This window comes from Artemia franciscana, chromosome 16 (genome assembly GCF_032884065.1).
Source record: "Artemia franciscana chromosome 16, ASM3288406v1, whole genome shotgun sequence".
Taxonomy (NCBI): domain Eukaryota; kingdom Metazoa; phylum Arthropoda; class Branchiopoda; order Anostraca; family Artemiidae; genus Artemia; species Artemia franciscana.
In genome coordinates this window covers 4,272,493-4,296,350 of record NC_088878.1, presented here as the reverse complement: position 1 = coordinate 4,296,350, position 23,858 = coordinate 4,272,493, and the positions used below count along the sequence as shown (strand labels likewise).

Sequence of the window (23,858 nt, the reverse complement as noted above, 5' to 3'; positions counted from 1 at the left end):
GAATCCAGCGCACCAACCCACTCGAGAACATGCTACGATTTTACGTTAGAAGTATTAGGAAGCATAAAGTGGACCCCCTAACTCTTCCCCCCCTCTATCCTCTCTCTCTACGATTTCTTTTTCACAGAAAAGCAGACATGTTGGATCTTTGTTGACGTCGAATGATGTAATTTTTTTGGTATAAAATTGGGATTTTAGTGCCTCCAAAATACCTTTGTTGTAAGATTGGTAGTCTATATTATACATTTTTGGGACTAGAATTACTCAAAGATTTGGAATTCCTATAGCTGGAGAGATAAAGTGGGTAAGAGGTCTACCATTGCCATCCTGCCTCTCCCACCACTAAGTTTAGTACAAAAGTAGCCATGATGCATCTTTTTTTAGCCGAATCTTGGAAGAATCTTCAATCTGCATGGCTGGAGGATTAAAGTGGGGCAATTAATGAAGATGTCCTAAATGTCTGATAATGGGCTGAATCTCCGAAGGTCTTCTTAATGATGCGCCTTTTTTGAGCCGAATCTTGGAAGAATCTTCAATCTGCATGGCTGGAGGATTGAAGTGGGGCAATACATGAAGATGTCCTAAATGTCTGATAATGGGGTGAATCTCCGAAGGTGTTCTTAATGATTTAAAACACTACCTGAATAAACGAAGGCGATCTAAATGCGTGATAATGGGTTGAATATCTTAAGATGATCTGACTGTATAGGACCTGAATTTCTGATATTGATCTGGTAGCTTCGATTGCTTGCCTCAAAATGGTGGGAATGCATGAAGTTGGTTTGATTGCGATGAAAGATGACCCGAATGCCTTCGGTTATCGTCTGAATACTTCTGCCAAATTCTAGATGCCTAATAACTCCGTTTTTAATCAACAGCCCTGTGTGGTTAAAATAATGAAATAAGCAGTTATCTTTCATTTCAATTAAAAAATAGATTCATTATAGACTCATCAGAAATCAAAGAACTTCGGCAAAATATTTATCTTTAGTATTTACGCTATTTTGTTGTCTTATGCATAAAATTACTACTGGATTTCTCTTCTATAGCTTATATACAGCTATTAATAATCTGTTTTACTTTCAACGCATGAGGGGGCGATCTTAAAGGAAAAATAGTCAAAAAATGACACAGATTCCTTTATAATGAACTCAGGTTGCTTTGGCTGTTGCATTAAACGTTAGGTAGGAGCGTTTGCCAAACATCCTAGGTGTGGATGGTGTGGTATGTTTTACTTTCAACGCAAGAGGGGGCGATCTTAAAGGTAATATAGTCCAGAAATGACACAGATTCCTTTATAATGAACTCATGTTGCTTTGGCTGTTGCATTAAACGTTAGGTAGGAGCATTTGCCAACCATCCTAGGTGTGGATGGTGTGGTATGTTTTACTTTCAACGCAAGAGAGGGCGATCTTAAAGATAAAATAGTCCAGAAATGACACAGATTCCTTTATAATGAACTCAGGCTGCTTTGGCTGTTGCATTAAACGTTAGGTAAGAGCGTTTGCCAACCATCCTAGGTGTGGAAAAAAAACGCTTTCTTTTTTCGCGTTTCGGCTACTTTTATATCTGTTTTTGTCGCGTGTGTTTTAAAGAGTGCAATGGTGCAAGTTGGTGTGAAACTGCTTTTTTCTGTTCACTGTGTGTAGGACATTCTGTGCCGAAAAAGCGATGCAGCCAAGTAAAGTCGGAACGAGCAGTTGTCCAATTTATAGCTCAAAATTGATAAAAATTGATATAATTTGATCTTTGAGATAAAATTGATATAAAATAGATTAAAATTGATAAAAAATCAAATCAAAATAGCTCAAAATTTATAGCTCAAAATAGATCAAAATTGTGCAAGTGCTTAAATAGGATTTAAAAACTGTTTCTAGTGAAAATTTTTTACGCTTGCCTGGCTATTATGTTTATTTTTGATTTATTTTGTATATTTGACATTATGTTTGATATTTTATATTATACTTAAGTTTTGAATTTGTTTTATATATGTATATATTTTTCTTACTATCCTTTATTTCCAAACTTCATATTTTCTTTTGATTGGTTTAGACAGTAAATCCTTCAATACAAGTGGGTGTCTGGCTCAAAGCTATACAAAATATACACAACATGTTTTGATTTTAGAATGTCATCCTGTCCATCCCCATGAAACGGTCTGGAAAATAAGGCGTAATAGTGAAGTAATTTAGTATATTATGTGTTTTATGGATCCTGAAATCTTCAACCTCTTAATTTTGCCCATGTCCATTCGCTTGCAAAAATAAGCCAAATTTTCTTAGTATTCTAGATGTCAGGACTCTTAACCCCTCCCCCGTCACCTTCCTTGTAAACTTGGTATACATAATATATTTTGTAAATATAAGCAGAAAAAGATATTGATTGCCCTTTTACGGTCCATTTATGCTTGTTTTGAATCCCCATTTCCTCTTTGAAGTGTCTTAAATATTCCCCTCCCATTTCAATTATATTTGGGGTTTCAATATTTTAAGTTTGACAAACTTATAGCTGATCTCAAAGGCTCCTCCGAGGTGCGTTAGTGAGTACTTATCCACACACACACACACACAAACACACTTAAACAGAACTTAATCTGCCAGGCATTTTCACAGGTGAGGAAAGGAGACTCCAGTTTTAGCCCCCCCCCTCCCCTTTCGCGAGGGTGCTTACGCTCTGAACATGTGCTTTATATTTAGCTGTATATTAAATGTATTTTCTTAAGGCTGATGTACTGATGGCTGAACAGATTTGCTTTGATTTATATGAAAGTGCCACACAACAGTTTGTCACACGAGTTATCAACACCCTGAAAGGAACCACACCAGCAACTGCGGAGTCTACGGGTAAGCAGATATTTATTTGTTATTGTTGTTTATTTATATATTATTTGTATTTAAGGTAATATGCCAGGTACCAATGACTGAAAAATGGTTTTGGCTCTAAATAAAGTTTGCTTTATAGTCTATTAAGGCTCAAGTTTCATGCACTGGAGATTTTAAAAATTATCAACTTTTGTATAAATGATATCGCCATCTAATTTTCAAGTGTTGTAAAATAGATGTGGATAATGATTCACTTGCTGGTGTCCGTTGAAAACTGCAGAAAGCTTAACTTTTCGCTTAGAAACACACAGAGCCTGTTTTTCTTTAAAAAAATCATTCCAATATACAGGGATATACTTACTGTTTTAACCTGATTATTTGATACTCGCTCGCTTGTAGAAGCAGATACATGTTCTCTTTATTCTATAACCTTTCAATTCAGGTTTGGTCGTATTTTCAATTGTATAATTGGTTAATATTTTTGTTACTGTGAGCCAATCAACACAAAATTTCAGGAGACAAATTCTTGGGTGGCAGTTTAGACAGGTCTGTGAATGAGTGGTGGAACGGTTCTGCCACGAGTATAACGGTAATTCATCAATAATAAACAGATCGTTTATTACCTTGGCAGGTTAGACTTTTCATGTACAAGTTTTCAAACAGTTTGTGGTAACGAACTGTAGTAAGGAGCGACCGGGCTCAATAGTAGTCAAAACTCTAAAAAATGGAATTATGATGCCAATAGCTACATCAAAAGCATCGCATTTTAATGCTGATTTTAAATATACAAGTTTCATCAAGTTTAGTCTTACCCATCAAAAGTTACGAGCCTGAAAAAATTTGCCTTATTTTAGAAAACAGGGGGAAACAACACCAAAAAGTCATAGAATCTTGAAGAAAATCACACCATCAGATTCAGCGTATCAGAGAACCCTATTGTAGAAGTTTCAAGCTGCTATCTACAGAAATGTGGAATTTTGTATTTTTTTGCCAGAAGGCAGATTACGGATGCGTGTTTATTTGTTTTTTTTTTTTTTGTTTTTTTCCCCAGGGGTGATTGTATCGACCCAGTGGTCCTAGAATGTTGCGAGAGGGCCCATTCTAACGGAAATGAAAAGTTCTAATGCCCTTTTTAAGTGACAAAAAAATTGGAGGGCACCTAGGCCCCCTCCCACGCTAATTATTTTCCCAAAGTCATCGGATAAAAATTCTGATATAGCCATTTTATTCAGCGTAGTCGAAAAACCTTTAACTATGTCTTTGGGGGTGACTTACTCCCCCACAGTCCCCGTGGGAGGGGCTACAAGTTACAAACTTTGACCAGTGCTTAAATATAGTAATGGTTACTGGGAAGTGTACAGACGTTTTCAGGGGGATTCTTTGGTTGGGGAAGAGGTTGAGAAGAGGGGGATATGTTGGGGGAACTTTCCATCGAGGAATTTGTCATAAAGGAAGAAAATTTCCATGAAGGGAGCGCAGGATTTTCTAGCATTATTTAAAAAAAAACAATGAAAAAATAAATATGAAAAGGTTTTTTCAACTGGAAGTAAGGATCAGCATTGAAACTTATAACGAACGGAAATTATTACACACATGAGGGGCTCACCTCCTTCTAATACCTCGCTCTTTACGTTAAAGTATTTTTAGTAATTTTAACTATTTATTCTACGGCTTTTGTGATTCAGGGGTCATTCTTAATGAATTGTATTTAAGCTTTAGTGTAAAGAGCGAGGTACTGACGAGGGGGTGAACCCTCTCATATATGTAATAAAAACATGAGAATAAAAAAGTTCGTTACGTAAGCTAATTTATAAATTATGTATATCTTTTACTAACAAAAACATTCGTAAAAAATTAAAAGTTCTAGTTGCCTTTTTAAGTAACCAAAAAATCGGAGGACAACTAGGCTTCCTCCCCCGCTCCTTTTTTTCTCAAAATCATTCGATCAAAACTATGAGAATGCCATTTAGCCAAAAAAAAATAAATATGCAAATTTCGTTTTAATTATTCCTCTGCGGAGAGCCAAAATCAAAACATGCATTGATTCAAAACGTTCAAAAATTAAAAAAAAAAACAAGTTTTTTGTAACTGAAAGTAAGGAGCGACATTAAAACTTAAAACGAACAGAAATTACTTCGTATGTGAAAGGGGATGCTTCCTCATCAACGCCCCGCTCTTTACGCTAAAGTTTTTTACTGTTTTAAAAAGAAGAGTTGAGAGAAAGAGCCAAACTTTAGCGTAAAGAGCGGTCCTTGTAAGAAATAGAAAGAGCTATGAAAAACAGCTTCAAATGTAAAATAATTAGTTTCAACTCGCGGGAATAATTGTCAACATGTTATAAATCTAAAGGTTTTAAATGAAAGTGTAAGCTTTAATGTGGTCTTGAATGGCTAAAGATCTAGTAGGAAACCGTCTCATTGAGAAGAAGTTGCATAAAAGCTATATAAATAATCCTAATCCACATGTCATATTACAAAAAAATAAATAAAAAAAAAAATGACCGTGGATTGTCAGTTTAATTGACATATACTGACATTGTACCTTAAGGTTTTGATATTTTTTATTTATAAAAGTAAGTTAGGTGAAAACATTTCAAACGTATTTTATTTTCAGTAGAGCGCAAATATGTTCTGGTCCTGAGAAGGCGTGGGGGTTATCAGCTCTACTTGGTAATTTTTGCTCGTTTTGAGTTTGAATCGGCTATTTATTTTAATTTCCGTTCATTCTGAGTTTTATTTATTTATTGGTAGTAATTTGTGGTATTTTTACGCTTGGAAGATTATTTGACCTTTTTTTTGCTCATTCCTCGCTTAATGGAGCTCTTTACTTTTCTTTGTAAAAGTTTTTTTTTGGAAAATCCGTAGTATGGGTTTCTATTTGTATGTCGGAGAAACTCTTAACAATTTTTAATTCTGACACAAACAGCTTAATATTTAACTTATTTTTTTAGCTTCTAAAGTTGACCAGAAAAATAAAACTTAATATCATTCCCAAAAGATTCTATCTATGCTCTTTGACAACCTGGATGCGCTTGCACTCTTTATTTATTTAAATTGTAAGAGCAGAAATAGTAATAGTACTGGTCTTGAGAAGGCATCGGGGTTGTCAAAGAAAAAAATTTCAGAACTTTCAACTACGCTGAACAAAATGGCAATCTCTGAGTTTTGATAAGATGTGTTTTGAGAATTGATGGATGGGGGGGGGGCTTGTTACCCTCTAATCACTTTTGACTAATAAAAAGGGCACTAGTCCTTTCAATTTCCATTCGAAGGAGCCTTTTTCTAAGTGAGACACTGGTCCTTTCAGTTTCTAATCGAATGAGTTGTTTTCAAAGTTTCTACGACAACAAATGGAGGTTTTCATCTTCAAAGACATAATATTCGTACCTTTCAATTACGTTGAACAAATTAGCTACCTCAAAATTTTGAATGGACGTGTTTGGAGAAATGGTGGGCGTGAGAGGGGGGCTAGTTACCCTCCGATCACTTTTGACTATTAAAGAGCACTGGCTCTTTCAATTTCCAATCGAATGATCAGTTTTCGAAGTTTATACGACTGCAAATGATCGTCTCAAAATTTCTATCAAATGCATTTCGGGAAAATACTCGTTGTGGGGAAGGGGGTATCAACCCTCTGATCACTATGATTCGTCAAAAATGCAATAGAAATTCTGATTGCCAATCTAATGACCCCCATCTGAAATTTATTCGATCACCCTTTCTATATGTACATTACATGCCCCGGGGCATAACTTACAACCCTTGCTCTGGGGGTTGTCACCCTTAAAGATATAATTTTTGGACCTTTCAATTACGTTGAACAAAATTGTTATATCAAAATTTTGATTGGATGTGTTTGGGGAAATGGTTGGCGTGGGAGGGGGTTAGTTGCCCTCTAAACATTTTCTACTTTTAAAAAGCGCACTAGCCCTTTCAATTTCCAATCGAATTAGCTTTTTTTGAAGTTTCTACAACAACAAATAGCTATCATAAAATTCGTATTAGATGCATTTCGAGAAAATACTAGGCGTGGGGACGGGGGGGGGTATCCATCCTCCCTTCACTCTAAATCTCTAAAAGGGTACTAAAACTTTTGATTAGTGATCCAATAAGCCCCCTCCAAAATTTTTACGATCACCCTTTCTATTTAAACCTTATGTAAACCTTTCAATTACGTTGAACAAAATGGTTATCTTAAAATATAGATTGGATGTGTTTAGGGAAATGGTGGGCATGGGAGACGGCTTAGTTGCCCTCCAATCATTTTCGACTATTAAAAAGTGTACTAGCCCTTCCAATTTCCAATCGAATGAGCCAGAAGTTTTTCTACGATAACTCTTTCGATACGAAGAGCCCTGGTCTAAAACCTCCCAAAAATAATAAATAATACATTCTGCCCACATCACTCACTTAGGCAGCGCTATTGCTCTGCCTGTGATTTTTTTCCCATGTGAAGTTTAAGCATTGCTGACCGTGGAAAAAGATGATTATGTTAATGGATATTCCAAAATCATGTACCCAGAATGAATGAACTCTCTAATCTCATTGTCGAAAGAAGAAACTCTATTTTCTTCTGAAACTGCTGTCTGAAAGCATTTTGTTATTTACTTATTGAACTTACCGGTGAAGGCCACCCGGTGAACGGAAATTTCACTAGATTTTACGATTTTTTTGGTTAATTTAGTGTTTTTTTATTCAATTTTCTAGTGGTTTATCTGCTGATTTATTATTATTTTTTGGTTTAGGCAATATAAAAAATCACTAGGGGTGGTAACCCTGGTTGTATCCTCTGCAAGTTTCGAGGAAGACCAACAAAGTTCTGAAACTGGGTTCAGGGACAGTAGTGGTTCTTGCCTCTCTTGCGCCCGGGGAAAAATCTTGACTAGTGCTCCTCCCTCTTGTCTCCCACAAAATTTTCTGACCAAGTTTTAACAGAATTCTCATTTATTGAAGAAATTATTTTCAATTTTTTAAATTATTAACACTTTTTTGATATTTTTTTTAATTTTTTTTATTCTTATTTAAATTGTTATTGTTTTTTAATTTGATTATTATAATTATTATTATCTGATTGTTTTTAATTTATTTTTATTTTATTAATTTATTTTATTTTAATGTATTAACGCGCCCCATCTGTCTCTCCTCTAAAACCGCCTTTGTTCAGTAATGAGGGTTAGGTTGACATCCAAATAACAGTGCGAAACATGTGATGCAGAGAAATATGATGTTACTTTGCAGAGGGAGGAAGGGCCGGGGGCTCCAAAGCTAAAGTAGGATAAACACAAAATCATAGTGCCAGTTTAAATCATCGGCCTCTTTTTATTTTCAGATGTTGAGAAAGTAGCTACTGAAGACACAGCAATGGATACAGATGCTCAGTCGCCTCCTCGTAAGAAGAAGTTTGTAAGTAATGTACGGTTTCAACTTTCTTTTTTAAACGTTTGAGATGAACGGGTGCTCAATCACAGCTCGTCGAAATGGATACGCGATATGTACCTTTTTTCTCTCTTTGTTTTCTCCTTTCGATGATGCTACACTTTTAGTCAGTGTGCACAGGGATATTTTCAATCATAAACACAATGAACTGCAGCTATTTTCTGACGATCTTAAAATCTTTGGCAATGCAGATACACATTGTAGTGCCACAATGACACATTGCCGTGACACAATGAGCATCCACATTGACACATTTCCGAGCATCTACATTGACAACAATGAATATCCGCATTGACACATGGCCGTGACGCAATGTGCCTCCACATTGACACATTTTTTTTTTACACAATGATCATTTACACGGACACATTGCTATAACACAATGACGGCGTCGACTTTCTTTTTTTAATGTCCAAGGTCGACGTTGCAGTGCCGAATTGACATAATGCAGTGGCACATTGAAACACTGTGCAGATACACAAGAGCATCCATATTGCACTTTTCTACATTCGATGTGGATAGACTCCCGCGATACTTTCTTATCTCTTTCCTTATTTTCAGATCAGAGACAAAGATTTTATAGTTTTCGAAAAACCCATGTCTAAAACTAATAGGTGTATTTCAGATGTTTCCCAAAAATGTGCGCTTTTGCTTCTTGGAATCAAAAATGATTGAAGGGGAGGCGGCGCTTGGATGAGAGGATCCAACTGATTTTTTTTTTCAAATAACCGTTGTATGGTACAGGGAATGTGCGTCAAATTTCGAGAAGTTCAATCCCATCGTTGCCACTTTGACGGGACATGGCTATCATCCTCGGAAGGTCTCTATTGTTTGGTATTTCAAACGCAGATATAGGTTATACTGGTATTTCTTATTCTTATGTATGAAAAAATAATTTCTAGGAGATGTAGTAGCATTTTGTTTTATTTTTATTTTTTTTTAATCTGATATTCCCGGATCTAAACCTTTTGCTGGTCTCTTCTGAGTACAATTAGGTCCTTTGTTTATTTTTTTTATTTTTTTTTTTTTTTATTTTTTTTTTTTCTTTTTCTTTTTTTTTGGGGTTTTGTATTTTTGTTGCTGTTTTTGTTGATTCAGGTTTTGAAGTTTTCAGTTTCAGTGATTCTTTATTTTATATTTTCTGATAGACTTTCCTGGTCTTTCTTAAAACAGACTTTAAGGATCCATCTTTACTAGGATGACAGTTGAACTAATATTCACGTACTATCATTATGAAAACAACCATTTGTTCAACAAATAAGGTGAATCTCTCCTAGTTATACTTTGGTCTCAAGATGAGTTCAGCGGGTCATTTCCACGAGTATGGGATTTGAACTCAAGTTCACCTCCCATCCTTGTTAAAGTAGCCATTTGCTCAACAAATGGTAAATTTCTCCGTCTAGCTTCGCTCAGGTCTCAAGGTGAAATTGAAATCAGCGGGTCATATCCGCGATCAGCGGGTCATATCCGCGAGGATGGGATTTGGACTCATGTTCACTTCCCATCCCCGTGAAAGTAACCATTTTTTCAACAAAAGGTGGACATCTCCGTCTGGTTGTGCTCAGGTCTCAAGTCAAAGCTGAAATCAGTGGGTCATTTCCATGAGGATGGGATTTGAACTCAATTTCATCTCCCATCCCCGTGAAAGTAACCATTTGTTCAACAAAAGGTGGACATCTCCGTCCGGTTGTGCTCAGATCTTGGAGCAAAGTTGAAATCAGTGGGTCTTTACCATGAGGATGGGATTTGAACTCATGTTCACCTCCCGTCGTGAAAGTAACCATTTGTTCAACCAAAGATGGACTTCTGCATCCAGTTGTGCTCTGGTCTCAAGGCGGAGTTGAAGTAGAGCTTTCGTTACAGTTCAACAGGAGATGGATGAGAGGAGGATGGTTACAATAGGATATGTTTGTTGAAGAAGTTCAGTGTGAAAACACAAGTTTGTGTGGATTAATGATTTCCCTCCAGCTCCATTCCTTGTGAAAAAGGACCTATACTACGTTGAAGAAATCCAGCGCGCAAAAACAGGTTCACGCTGATTCAGGATTTTCATCCAGCTCTCATCCTCGTGAAAATGTGCCCGTAATACTTGTTTAGAGAACCCAGGATATTGTTTTACCATCTGTCCTTGGGACCTGATTAGTTTAGATTATCCATGAAATCATTTTAGAGTTTGTACGTGTGATGACTCATGTTTTAATTTACTTTTTTTTTATTTTCTGTGATAGAATTAAAAATATAAAAATTCGAGAATTTTTGGAAATTACTTTTAAGGGGCTTAGTATCAATAGAGATGAAGAGGTATATCTACTAAACCAAATTTATAATAGTTTAATAATAATATAGAAAACAAGCTAAAATCAAATGTACTTTTAACAGTAAGGAAGATAAAACAAAATTATTAATCAGCCCCATACAAGTTTGAAGCCTGATAATAAAGGTCAGTATGGAATAAATTTTGGAAAAGTCAGGAAGTCTCTGCCAGATTAACAATATAGAAGATTTATTCAACTTTTCAAACATAATAACTTCTTGGCCTTGATTTGACATCTGATTACTTTTGCATAGAGTATACGTAAGAATTTCAAATAGAAAGAGCTTTTCCATTTTACTGGATTCCAGTATTCATATACCAATTGACCTGCCTTTTGTACCAAAATACTATTAATTTTCAAATTACCAAATATTACCAAAATAGTACTGTTTTTTGAAGTGTTTGGATAGACTATTTCTCTTTTTTTTTCTTTTTGTTAAGCCAAGTACCCATTTTTTTCTCTTTTTCCGTTGATAAAGGTTTGTGGTTGTGAAGCCGAAATGTTTTTGCTTTTATTAATATTTTTTGTTTAAATAAGTTTATTTGTTTTATTTCACCGTCACATTAAAAACATTTAACCATTTTAATATATTTCGTTTCAGTTATCAACAATCAGATCATATTGAGATTAAGTTCTGATAATATAGGTACTAAAACATATATTATGTATGTATTGGAGAGAGACGGGAGCGGGGGGTATACATATATGTAGATTTCTCTAACCTTTATTTGCACCCTAATGTTTATTTTCCATCTATGCAATACCGTATAAGTGTTAGCATTAGTGGATAAATGTTTAATTCAATAGGTAAGATTCCTCTTTTCCCCACAAACCTAAACGCCTGTATATAAACTCCCCTCCCCTCACCACTATTTGTTCCCCCATCCCATAGTTTTTGAAAAATACATTTTTTGGTATTGTCAATAATTTTTTTATTTTTTATTTTCATTTAAAAATTGGAAAAATTATAGCTGCCTCCAAAGACTATGAAAAACACATCCCTCTCCACATTTTTGGGCATTGACTCCTCTGTTTACTATATGTGAACAAGTTAATCAGTAAGTAGGAACTAACTTAGTTCATTGTTGGATTTAAGTCTTATTATGCAGTTTATTTTGCGCCTTTATGCCCAAGTTTAATTTAGTGGAATTGCTAATCCTTTTTTAACCCTTTTAGGACGAAGAAGGATACAATAAACGCCTGGAGAACTTAACCAATATTTTGAGTGGCGACACTGCAATCGATCTACATCTACAATTTTTGATTAGGAATAATCACACAGATTTAAATATTTTGAAGAAAACGAAAGACACGGTTCGAGTCAGTGTTTGTCATTCAGCTACGGTCATTGCACATGGACTGATGAATGCGGGGACAACATCAGACTCATTCCTCAGGTAAGTCCACTTTGGACTTCAAAACTTTGATAACTTCGGACTCATTCCTTTGGTAAATACTTCAGACTTAAAAGCTTTGGCAACTTCGGACTGATTCCTTACGTAAGTCTTGTGTGCCATTTATTGTGGCTCGTTTTCAAATATGGCATCGAAACTGGAACTAATCAATTGACAGCGTGGCTCTCAACGTTGATGAAAATTTTACTATGAGTTTTATCATGTTTTAGTAGAAACTTACAAAATATGAAAATATTTGATTAAAATGAGAGACTATATAGCCTCTCATTTCTAATATTCCCGTAAGCCCCAAAATGTTGTCTGGTAATTGATGAGCTGTCAATCTGTTAATTCTTGGAGTGTCTGGGTTTGGTGAGGTTTCCCATGTCAAGTCAAATTAAGCCGCTGACTCCACTCCTGGTGGTGATCATTAATCGAAATCTATTAAGCCGCATGAATTTGATCCATTTTAATGCAACATTTCCTGATCACAGGTGACGGAAATCGTTTTATTATTACCTCCTAATGAAGCAATCATGCATATTCTGCACGTGGAACAATCGTGCCACAGAACTGAATAGTCTAAATGATTTATGTTAACCTACTTTTGCTGTCTTCGATAAAAAATAGAAACTAATTTGGCCTGCTGTAAAAAAAAAAAAAAAAAAAAAAAAAAAAAAAAAAAAAAAAAAAAAAAAAAAAAAAAAAAAAAAAAAAAAAAAAAGATAGAGAATGGCGTTTTTTAAACTTCTTTTTTATATAAACTGTTTATACAAACTTTTTTATTTAAATAGTTTTTCGTTTTTATGTCACTTGATATTTACCAAGTGACATATAGCGATCGCGATTTCTGTCTATTGGTCTGTCTGCCTGTCGGTCCCGGTTTTGCTAGTTCAGGCGCTTCCAGATAAGCTAGGATGATGGAAGTTGGCAGCCGTATGACGGACCAGACTAAAATTAGACATAGTCTCTCCCCCGATTCGACCATCTGGGGGGGGGGCGAGTGAACGAGATAGTTGAGAAGAATTTTATTTGCCGATAAAACAAATGATTGTTCTTTTCAAGTTTGGCTTACTGGTCTAGGGATATGATTCTCGCTTAGGGTGCGAGAGGTCTCAGGTTTGAATCCTGAACCACCCCAATTTTTACATAAAGAAGATCCGAAACTAGATACGTGATCAATATAGCGATCGCTGAAAGTTGGCAGGCGTATATGGGACCGGACCAGATTAAATTAGAAATGGTCGCTTCCCCGATTCGACCGTCTGGGGGGGGGGGAGTGTAAGGACGGTTAATTCGGAATATTAGAAAAAATGAGGTATTTTTAACTAACGAACGGGCTATCGGATCTTAATAAAATTTGATATTTAGAAGGATCTCGTGTCTCAGAGCTCTTATTTTAAATAGGAGTTTAAATTTTTTTAGATATTTTAAAGGGTTGTGGGTGATTTCCAGTGCTTTGGCGAGTTCGGTGCTTCTGGACGTGCTAGGATGATGAAAACTGGTAGGCGTTTCAGGGACCTGCGCAAATTGACTTGATAACAGTCGTTTCACCGATTCGACCATCTGGGGAGGGAGCTGGAGGGATGGGAAATTGTGAAAAATTAGGTGTGTTTATCTCACGAATGGGTGATCGGATCTTAATGAAACTTGATATATAGAAAGATGTCATGTCCTATATGCTCCATTTTCAATTCGAATCGGATCTGGGAACATTGGGGGGTGGAGGGGGGAAACGGAAATCTCGGAAAACTCTTAGAGTGGAGAGATCGGGATGAAAATTGATGGGAAGAATAAGTACAAGTTCTAGATACGTTATTGATATAACCAGATCCGATCTCTTTGGGGGAGTTGGGGGGATTTCTAGTGCTTTTTCGAGTTCGAGAATAAGCGCTAGTTCTAGATGCATGATTGACATAACCGGACCGGATCCGCTCTCTTTTGGGGTAGGGGGGGGTCCAGTACTTTGGCGAATTCAGTGCTTCTGGACGTGCTAGGACGATGAAAATTGGTAGGCGTGTCAAGGACCTACACAAATTGACTTGATAACAGTCGTTTTCCCCGACTCGACCATCTGGAGAGCTGAAGGCGCTTGGCTATTCCGAGCTCGTCATAAGTGTCATATGAGCTCTTGGCTCTTGTTTAAACTGTTTTTTTTTTTTTTATACAAAGTGAATATTTCTTGAGGGCAACCGCCTCCTTTCTTCAGTGCTATCAGAGAAGTCGGAAGAAAATGTTGAAAAATGTGGATAAGATGTTTCGGATAAAACCAAATAGTACGGAAAATCAACGGAAATTAGAAAAAAATAAAATACAAAATTAACAGAATTAAAAATTTCAAAGCAAAAATACTAAAATCCAAGAGCTAGCAATTCACAAAAATCTACGATTAGCAACTCTCGTTCGGTACTAGTGAAGGACTGTTATGAGCATTTGACTTAAAAACAAACTTATTCTCAATCTTTATTTCTTAAACTGGTTTTCTTATCCAAAATCTGTAGACATTTTTATGTAAGGTTCACGGAAAAAAACGAAACGAAGGTATTGTATAACCATTAGCCTCGAAGGAGTTCTCGCACGAAGGAACTGTTAGCCCTGCAAGGTACTGGCTCTTTTTCCTAGTATTAACTGCACAAGGAGGAAGAAGGTGTGGCTGGAGAAATTATTCAAAACGTATTATCAGCAGAAAATGGCAATTTTTAGGGCAATTTTTCAATCTTTAAGGATTCAAGAGTTTTTTTTTTTTGGGGGGGGGGGTATAAATATTTATCGATAAAAGTAAATTTCGGCATTATTCAAACAGTATGGTAGTGGCATTATGTAGGATGATTTCTTTGTCAATTAGGTTTTGTCAAGTTGGTAGCAATATTTTTATGGGCCTGGCATGCGTCAACAACACTTAAAACGTGTGTCTTGCGCTTTATGCTGGTAGATTAATATTGTTGCTATAACCTATTTTAAGTTGTTCTGGTGTGTAGTGGTAAAAACATAGTGCCATTTAGTGCATTTTTTATGTGTGTATGACAGCTGGTTAATTTGGTTGTTTCGGTTTGACAACTTGTTTGATTAGAACTAGAACTAACCGTTTTATAGGTCAATTTTAGTGACGTATTTAAACAGCTTAACAGTGTTTTTTTTTCAATTTAAATGTTGTGCGGGTTGCAGTTACAAACTTCACAATTTAAAATATAGCACTGGCATGTTCTGTTATTAAAAATCTGATTACTGACTCTTTATTTACATACTTTCTTCAAGTAAAATATATGTTTTTCCTTTATGAGTATTCAGAACTGATTAAGCACACTCATTGAAATCTGAAGTAGATGCAATATCGACTCCCGGATAAACTGTACATTCCTTGAACAAATTGTGTTTGTTATTTAACCAAGCAATTTTCATAAAAACCTCGCCCGCCCCCTTTTCCGCTAGTTTCTGGGTATAAACTATTATTGTTAAGAAATAGTAACTAATTATTTGCGTAGAGGCGTATGCAGTGGGGGGGGGGTGTTGGTCTCGTCCAACCTAATTAGTTATTTAATTATAGCTTCATTTTCGGCTGTTATTTGTTGTGTTTTCTTGTTCTTTTTTTCGGACGTATTGAATTATATGAAGGGTATCCGTCAATGACCTCGGAAAAATCCATTTTTTCTGAAGAATTTTAGTGTAAGTTACAATGACTTGTGTTTGGACACGAGAACGCGCTGTTGTGATTGAGTTGAATATGGCACGGTTTTTTTTTGTAATGAATTTTGAGTTTTGAAATAAACTATCTGAATTAATTAATTTTAGGGATAATCTTGATTGGCTATCACGTGCAACCAACTGGGCCAAATTGACAGCTACTGCTTCTCTGGGCGCTATTCATCGTGGACATGAAAAAGACGCAAAAACCCTGATGAGCTCCTATCTGCCAAAAGATTCTGGTCTGGGAGGAGCTGGTTACACCGAAGGCGGGGCTTTATATGCGCTAGGTTTGATTCACGCCAATCACGGTTCCGGAATTGTTGACTATCTTCTTAGTCAGTTAAAGGATGCTCCTAACGAGGTTTTTATGCACTTGTATTTTGTTTACAATATTTTAGATTCTCTGCTACCATAATAATTAAAAGACATCTTGTCGAAAAATGTATCTCATTTATTATTTTTTTTAATTTAATTTTTCTTTTACCTTACATATTTTAATTCGTCATTTATATTATTTTTAAGATTTACGTTAATTTATAAGATATACGGTTGATATTATCTTATTATTAGCTTGTTAATTATTCTTACTTGTGTTAAATCTTATACTAACTATTCATCGAGGCATCAAAAAACCACGAACGTCTGTTGGTATCTTTCTGATGGGTCTTTATTAGTAACACTTTGCTATTTACTTTCTTTTAATCAGTTCCTTGTAACGAACTGTAAGCAAAGAAAAACATTTTTCAACAGTAGCCAAAACTCTAAAAAACGAAATTTGCAACAATCTACTTCTTTTTATGGTAATTCAAGTATTTAATAACCTCTAATTTAAAGTTATTCTTAAAAAGTTAAGAGCTTGAGAAAACGACTGAAAAAAACACAGAAAGCCCTAAAAAGGGTTTGATTTTGAAAAAAATTAACATCAGATTCAGCATCTTTTTTTTTTATTTCTCGTTTTATAATTAGTTATAAACTGGCTATAATTAGTTATCAGTTAGTCTACTCCAAGGGCGTATTCAGGATTGTTGTTCGGGGGGGGGGGGGGGCTAAAAAAGGGATCAAAACTTTGTTTACGTGCATTTTTGTTACGTTTCTACGGGTCGGACAAAGTTTTGGGGAAGGGATTGAAACCCGAACCTCCCCCCCTCTCAGATACGGCCTTGGTCTACTGGCATCGTGTTAGTATGGATTATTTTCTTTGCCCTGGGAAATCACGTGTACCTTCGTTCAGGAAATGAGCTCTAGCAAAATTGAAATACTATATTTATTTGAACGAATCTGCATAAAACCCAGGTCATCACCCGTGAATAAAATAATTAGGTCAAGATCATTTGAACTATATAGACAATGTAAGGTTAAATATGAGTCTTGAATATGAGTACCAGAATAGAGTCTCAAAACCTCTTAATTTCAAACAGGTAATCCGGTGCCTCAATTGTGTCAAATGAATGGGGTTTTCCCGTCTTAAGACGATCGTCATTGAAAGTTAAATTCACTGGTATCGCACTGTTGAGCAGGTCGTTGCGCAAAGAGATAGAAGGAAAACTTAGCCCTTCCCATCATTCAGACCTTCTTCATTTAGTAGTTTACTCTGAAACATACTTCAGTCATATCTTCGCCCTCACAAAGAGGGAGACCCAAGGCAACCTTCAAGGTTGAATGGGACTTTATTACATCAATCATAATTTTGATCATACTTTTTTTTTTGAAAATGAATGATCAAATTTTGTTCAAATAAGACAGGACGTTTAAAGCTATGTTTCCCAAGCGTGGGACATCGGGCATACCAGGGGACAACTTGATTTTAGAGGGGTAATTTACATTGGCTTTCCAGTTGTCCTGCAGTGAATAGAACCTTTTTTCGAATGGCGAGGATTATAGATAAATGAGGCAAGGGAATCTGCCTCTTGTGAATTCTGCCTGCCAAATTGACATATAGTATAAAACCAAAAAAATGATAAACAAGAAAATAAGATTAAACAATAGACACAACAAATATAAAGGATAAAACAAATAAAAAGAAGATTTAGCTTCTTTAAAAAACGAATAAATGAGAATCGAAAGGATTTGATTAACAACGTTTTATTATTCTAATGAGTATAATTATGTGGCATCTCATATTAAAATTATTCCATTTCTAAAACACAGTACCATAAAGTTAAGTCAGGGCAATTAGTAACTGTTGCTGGGCAACCAATTGAAATAGGACAAGTTGTTAATTAGGTTGAGATGTATAATCTATTTTTGTTTATTTTATTATGCAAATAATAACCAGGATTACATCTCAATATCAGTTAAACACTTAATTTTATATTTGTAATTTACCTTACCTTAGACCTTAGATCTGCTTTTGCCGCCAGAGGCACCCAGGGCATCCACGTGACTTTGCCAATCTTTTTTGAATTGCGCAGCTACGTATATGTCTTCCCAATCGGGTTTAAGAGAAGCATGGGTACTTCGCAGATCAGACTGGTAGGTTTGACGCAAATTGTTCCGAGGTCTTCCCCGTCTTCGACTTCCGTTTGGGTGCCAATGTAAAGTGGCTTTTGGTATCTGAGTGTCCTGTATTCGGAGAACATTGTCTAAGTATCTACACCTCCGAGCCCTAATGATATGTGTCACTAGAGGCTGGTTGGCAAGTTTCCGGGCTTTTTCATTTGTGATTTTTTCTGACCAATGAATATTTAAAATGCTTCGAAACAATTGTTCTCGGATACAAGGATTCTCTTCTCCTGTTGTTCATTCAAACTCCAGGATTTGGCTGCAAAAAGGAGGACTGGAATAACGTAGCTGTTGAACAGGCTTAACTCAAACCCGGTCGAGTAATTTTTTGACTTTCATATGAACTTGAGCCTATTGAGCGTTGCGTTCCCCTGACCTACTCTGGTCATTATTTCTTTGAATGTTGATCCCGTATTCTCCACTATGCTTCCAAAGTATTTGAATTCCATAACCTGTTCGATTTCCTCATTTCCACATCTAATATGAAGTGGGGAATCAGTAGTCGCCATTGTTGTGGTTTTGCTAGAATTTATTCTTGGGCCAAGCTGGCTTGCATTTGTAATTTAATTCAATTTTAATTACTTCTTAATCAGTTAATCTCTATGTCACATTTCAATGTTTATTAGTATTGAATTGTATAATTGTGTGCTTTATCTACAATTTTATTATTGCTTATTGTTGTACATTTTGTTACATTATTAATGTTATCATTATTCTTATGCAAATGATAAATCAGAATTTCATTTCAGTATCAGCCTAACTGCTAATTCATTACTTTTAATTTAATCCAATTTCAATTAAAGCCATTCATTAATCCATTTAATCCATTGATTAAATCCATTGATTCATTTAATCCATTTTCTTAAGTTGTGGTAGCGCAGTCGATTGATACGGTCCCTGGGGTTTGATCCCAGATGCCGCAAAGCTATGTAATAGAATGAAACCACGTGATTATCCCTGCGAAACTGCTATGAGGGTTTTATTCTGTCATATACACAAGTGTTGTATTTGACCCATCATGGCTCAGCAATTGTTCTAACAAAATCCCTAATTAGTGAAGTAAACACAAGTAATTAAATTAAAATTAGTTAAATTAGAGAGAATAAAAACCTTATGTATATCCTGACGAAATTAGTGATACAATAAAAGAGGTATAGAGTAATTCCAATCTGACTCTGCTGCTAAAGTAAAGGAAAGAGCAGATTGATGCCTGAAGTGTGAAGGTGGTCAAAAATCATGCTTTTTGCCGATATATCTGAGACCTAACGAAATTAATCAAATGTGGTATAAAGGGATCATAAGAAAGGATCTAAGCAAGTCGGAACTTCATGGGAGGGAGTAAAGTTAATCTTTGAATATCATAGGATGGAAGGGGAGTGTATGCGGAGGGGTCTTGGGGCTTCACTGGGATTTGTGTTAAATTTTCTGCGAGAAATGTTCTGCGGCATTATGGCAGTGACAACTTAAAAAAAACTGCAAAAAATAAGCAACTCTGAAAGATCTAAGCAATTATAGTGTAGGTTGTAAGGATCTCGAAATCTCCTTCCTTCTAATTATGTCCCCGCTCTTTAATAAAAGTAATTCAGGTCAAATAGTATGTACTACTGAGAATCCAATAGAAAAGAAACCTCACCTTGTCTCTAGAACTTCTTGGGAATGCTAATTTTCCTGATAAGTGGGTCTCTTGTTACGAAGTTTTGCCCTACTAAAGGGAATTTAACACGTGCTAAATGTCAGTTAATCGACAAGTTTACTGAGTGAAAATTTTATGAGATTTACCACAGACTTGTAAATGCAAAAACAAGGAACCTGTCCGATTCCACAAAGTCTTACTTTAATCGCTGCTGATAGAAGAAACTGATGATAATTGGTAGGTGCAACATAAAATGTTTCTGTAAAAAAAAGTCCTCTTTGTTGACTCTTGAGAAAAACTCTCTGTTGAATCCGCTGAAAACTTTGCTGTACCCGTCTTGGTGGCGGTGGCACGTTCTAGGTTTTTTTATGGATTAAATAAAAAAACAAGTTTTTTCAACTGAAAGTAAGGAACGACATTAAAACTTAAAACGAACAGAAATTACTTCGTATATGAAAGGGGCTGCTTCCTCATCAACGCCCCGCTCTTTACGCTAAAGTTTGACTCTTTCTCTCAACTCTTCTTTTTAAAACAGTAAAAAACTTTAGCGTAAAGAGCGGGGCGTTGATGAGGAAGCAGCCCCTTTCATATACGAAGTAATTTCTGTTCGTTTTAAGTTTTAATGTTGCTCCTTACTTTCAGTTGAAAAAAACTTGTTTTTTTATATTTAATTTCTGAATGTTTTTGAATCAATACATGTTTTGATTTTGGCTCTCCGCAGAGGAATTTGCATATTTATTTATTTTTGGCTAAATGGCTTTCTCACAATTTTGATCGAATGGTTTTGAGAAAAAAAGAGCGGGGAGGAAGCCTAGTTTTCCTCCAATTTCTTGGTTAATTAAAAAGGCAACTAGAACTTTTAACTTTTTACGAATCTTTTTATTAGTAAAAGATATACGTAACTTATAAATTAGCTTACGTAAAGAATTTTTTATTCTCATGTTTTTATAACACACATGAGAGGGTTCGCCCCCTAGTCAGTACCTCTCTCTTTACACCAAATCTTAAATTTTGTCCCAATTCATTAAGAATGACCCCTGAATCACAAAAGTCGTAGAATAAATAGTTGACATTACTAAAAATACTTTAGCGTAAAGAGCGAGGTATTAGGAGGAAGTGAGCCCCTCATATGGGCAATAATTTCTGTTCGTTTTAAGTTTTAATGCTGCTCCTTACTTCCAACTGAAAAAACTTTTTCATATTAATTTTTTCATTGTTTTTTTTAAATAATGCTAGTAAATCCTGCGCTCCCTTCATGGAAATTTTCTTCCCCCATGACAAATTCCTCGATGGAAAGTTCCCCCTGTATATCCCCCTCTTCTCAACCCCTCCCCCAACCAAAAAATCCTCCCGAAAACGCCTGTACACTTCCCAATAACCATTACTATATGTAAGCACTGGTCAAAGTTTGTAACTTGTAGCCCCTCCCACGGGGACTGTGGAGGAGTAAGTCGTCTCCAAAGACATAGTTATAAGGTTTTTCGACTACGCTGAATAAAATGGCTATCTCAGAATTTTGATCCGTTGACTTTGGGAAAATAATTAGCGTGGGAGGGGGTCTAGGTGCCCTCCAATTTTTTTGGTCACTTAAAAAGGGCACTAGAACTTTTCATTTCCGTTAGAATGAGCCCCCTCGCAACATTCTAGGACAACTGGGTCGATACGATCACCCCTGGAAAAAAACAAAAACAAAAACAAACAAACAAATAAACACGCATCCGTGATCTGCCTTCTGGCAAAAAATACAAAATTCCACATTTTTGTAGATAGGAGCTTGAAACTTCTACAGTAGGGTTCTCTGATACGCTGAATCTGATGGTGTAATTTTTACACCATCATTTTTACGTTAAGATTCTATGAGTTTTAGGGGGTGTTTCCCCCTATTTTCTAAAATAACGCAAATTTTCTCAGGCTCCTAACTTTTAATGCGTAAGACTAAACTTGATGAAACTTATATATTTAAATTCAGCATTAAAATGCGATTCTTTTGATGTAGCTATTGGTATCAAACCATTTTTTAGAGTTTTGGTTTCTATTGAGCCGGGTCGCTCCTTACTTCAGTTCGTTACCACGAACTGTTTGAATGTTTTGATTTCAGTAGCCAAACATTTAAAACAAAGGCTTCTTATCCCTCCAAGGATGTAGGGAAAGGTTGATGGGTAACAATTGTAGTTGTCTTCTTCTGTTATGGTATGCTCTTTAGTAGGTTATAGCTACTGCTGCAACCATGAAATGTTGCAGCACAACTTGAAATTCTCCTGAATTTCTTTCGATACGTCCAAGAATTGATCAGCACTTAGTGGTGATCTTAATCTTGAATGGTCTACAGGAAAATCACTCCACAGACCTTATTGTGAATGGGATTTGGGAAAGTCTTTGAGCAAATGGTACAAAGAAGAGATACGAAGATGTATTAGTGGCAAAAGCTTGAGGGATTTCCCCCGCCTCCCCCAACCGTAGCATGTCTCTTTTACCTTCTTTGAAGTAAACAGCTCCTCTGCACTTGCGACTAGAGCTCAAACAAATCGTAGAATATTTGCTTGTTTTTGGTTGGAGATATTTAGATTTGAGGCTTGTATTTAACTGATCATCGTCACTTTCTTCTTAAAGATTGCTATAGAATTCGCTATGATTATGCAAAATATGATTATGCTATATATATATATATATATATATATATATATATATATATATATATATATATATATATATATATATTATATATATATATATATATATCTATATATATATATATATATATATATATTTTCATTATATATATAACGAAAGATTATTTCAAGAAAGTAAATTAATTTCAGAAAGTGCATACTTTACTCTATTTTTCGACATAGTTACCAAGTTTTTTAAAACACTTATTATACCGTCAACTAATTTTAAAGTGAAGTTTATAGAAGAACTTGCCGCCGGCTCCAATAACTAAGAGTTCACTACTGTTTTAACGTCATCGTCATCAACCGGTCGAAGTGTAGACGAAACATGTTTTTCGCATATCACGCCCAAATAGAGGCAACAGAGCATGGAATGGAATATTCCCATAAAAATTTGAAGGCCGAACATCCTCTATCCCAGCGCAAAATCATGGTGTCGGTGTTTGGGAAACCATGCTCTTTACTTTATTTTTAATAAAAGGGAAATTTCAAAAATTTCAAAATGAGTATAACCGTTAGATTATTTATTCAAAATTTTCTCCTCCCAGGGTAAGTGCAACCCTCTGCCCCCCCCTTCCCTAAGACTGCCTCTGTCCTTTGTGTAGATTTGTTTTTGTAATATATTATCTTATAGGTTGTTCGTCATGGTGGTTGTCTAGGACTGGGGTTGGCTGGTATCGGCAGTCAAAGGTCTGACATCTATGAATTGTTAAGAATCATGGTGTCGGTGTTTGGGAAACCATGCTCTTTACTTTATTTTTAATAAAAAGGAAATTTCAAAAATTTCAAAATGAGTATAACCGTTAGATTATTTATTCAAAATTTTCTCCTCCCAGGGTAAGTGCAACCCTCTGCCCCCCCCCCCCCCTTCCCTAAGACTTCCTCTGTCCTTTGTGTAGATTTGTTTTTGTAATATATTATCTTATAGGTTGTTCGTCATGGTGGTTGTCTAGGACTGGGGTTGGCTGGTATCGGCAGTCAAAGGTCTGACATCTATGAATTGTTAAGAAATAACCTTTATCAAGATGACGCTGTAGTTGGTGAAGCAGCTGGAATAGCCATGGGCCTGACAATGCTTGGATCAGCTGATACTCAAGCAGTACAGGATATGGTTGCCGTAAGTGTTTATTCTTTCTACTGTTTTTCGGTGTTGAAGGAAATTGTTATTTTTCAACAAGAGAAGGATTTTATGTCAAGACTACAAGGTCATGTGGTGGCACAGTAGGTTTAATCTCAGCTTGGTAAGACGGGATTTAGAGTTTGAACTCAACTGTAGCAACACGGTGCAGGGTGGAAGCAGGGACCTTAACAGAAAAGAAGCATCGATGATCCAATACTTTATATATATATATATATATATATATATATATATATATATATATATATATATATATATATATATAT

The 23,858-nt window shown here is 35.7% G+C and overlaps 1 protein-coding gene across 2 annotated transcripts in view; it reads left to right on the top strand.

Annotated features, from left to right (window-relative positions):
• LOC136036925 (26S proteasome non-ATPase regulatory subunit 1-like) overlaps positions 1 to 23,858 on the top strand; it is a 239,848-nt gene that overhangs the window by 31,187 nt on the left and 184,803 nt on the right. The window contains exons 6-10 of one of the 2 annotated variants that reach the window (XM_065719311.1): positions 2,723 to 2,843; positions 8,151 to 8,224; positions 11,749 to 11,969; positions 15,756 to 16,011; positions 23,383 to 23,571. In XM_065719311.1, the coding sequence (XP_065575383.1) occupies positions 2,723 to 2,843; positions 8,151 to 8,224; positions 11,749 to 11,969; positions 15,756 to 16,011; positions 23,383 to 23,571 (861 nt within the window). Of the gene's footprint in view, positions 1 to 2,722; positions 2,844 to 8,150; positions 8,234 to 11,748; positions 11,970 to 15,755; positions 16,012 to 23,382; positions 23,572 to 23,858 lie in introns of both variants that reach the window. The other variant, XM_065719310.1, reaches the window with a different exon arrangement.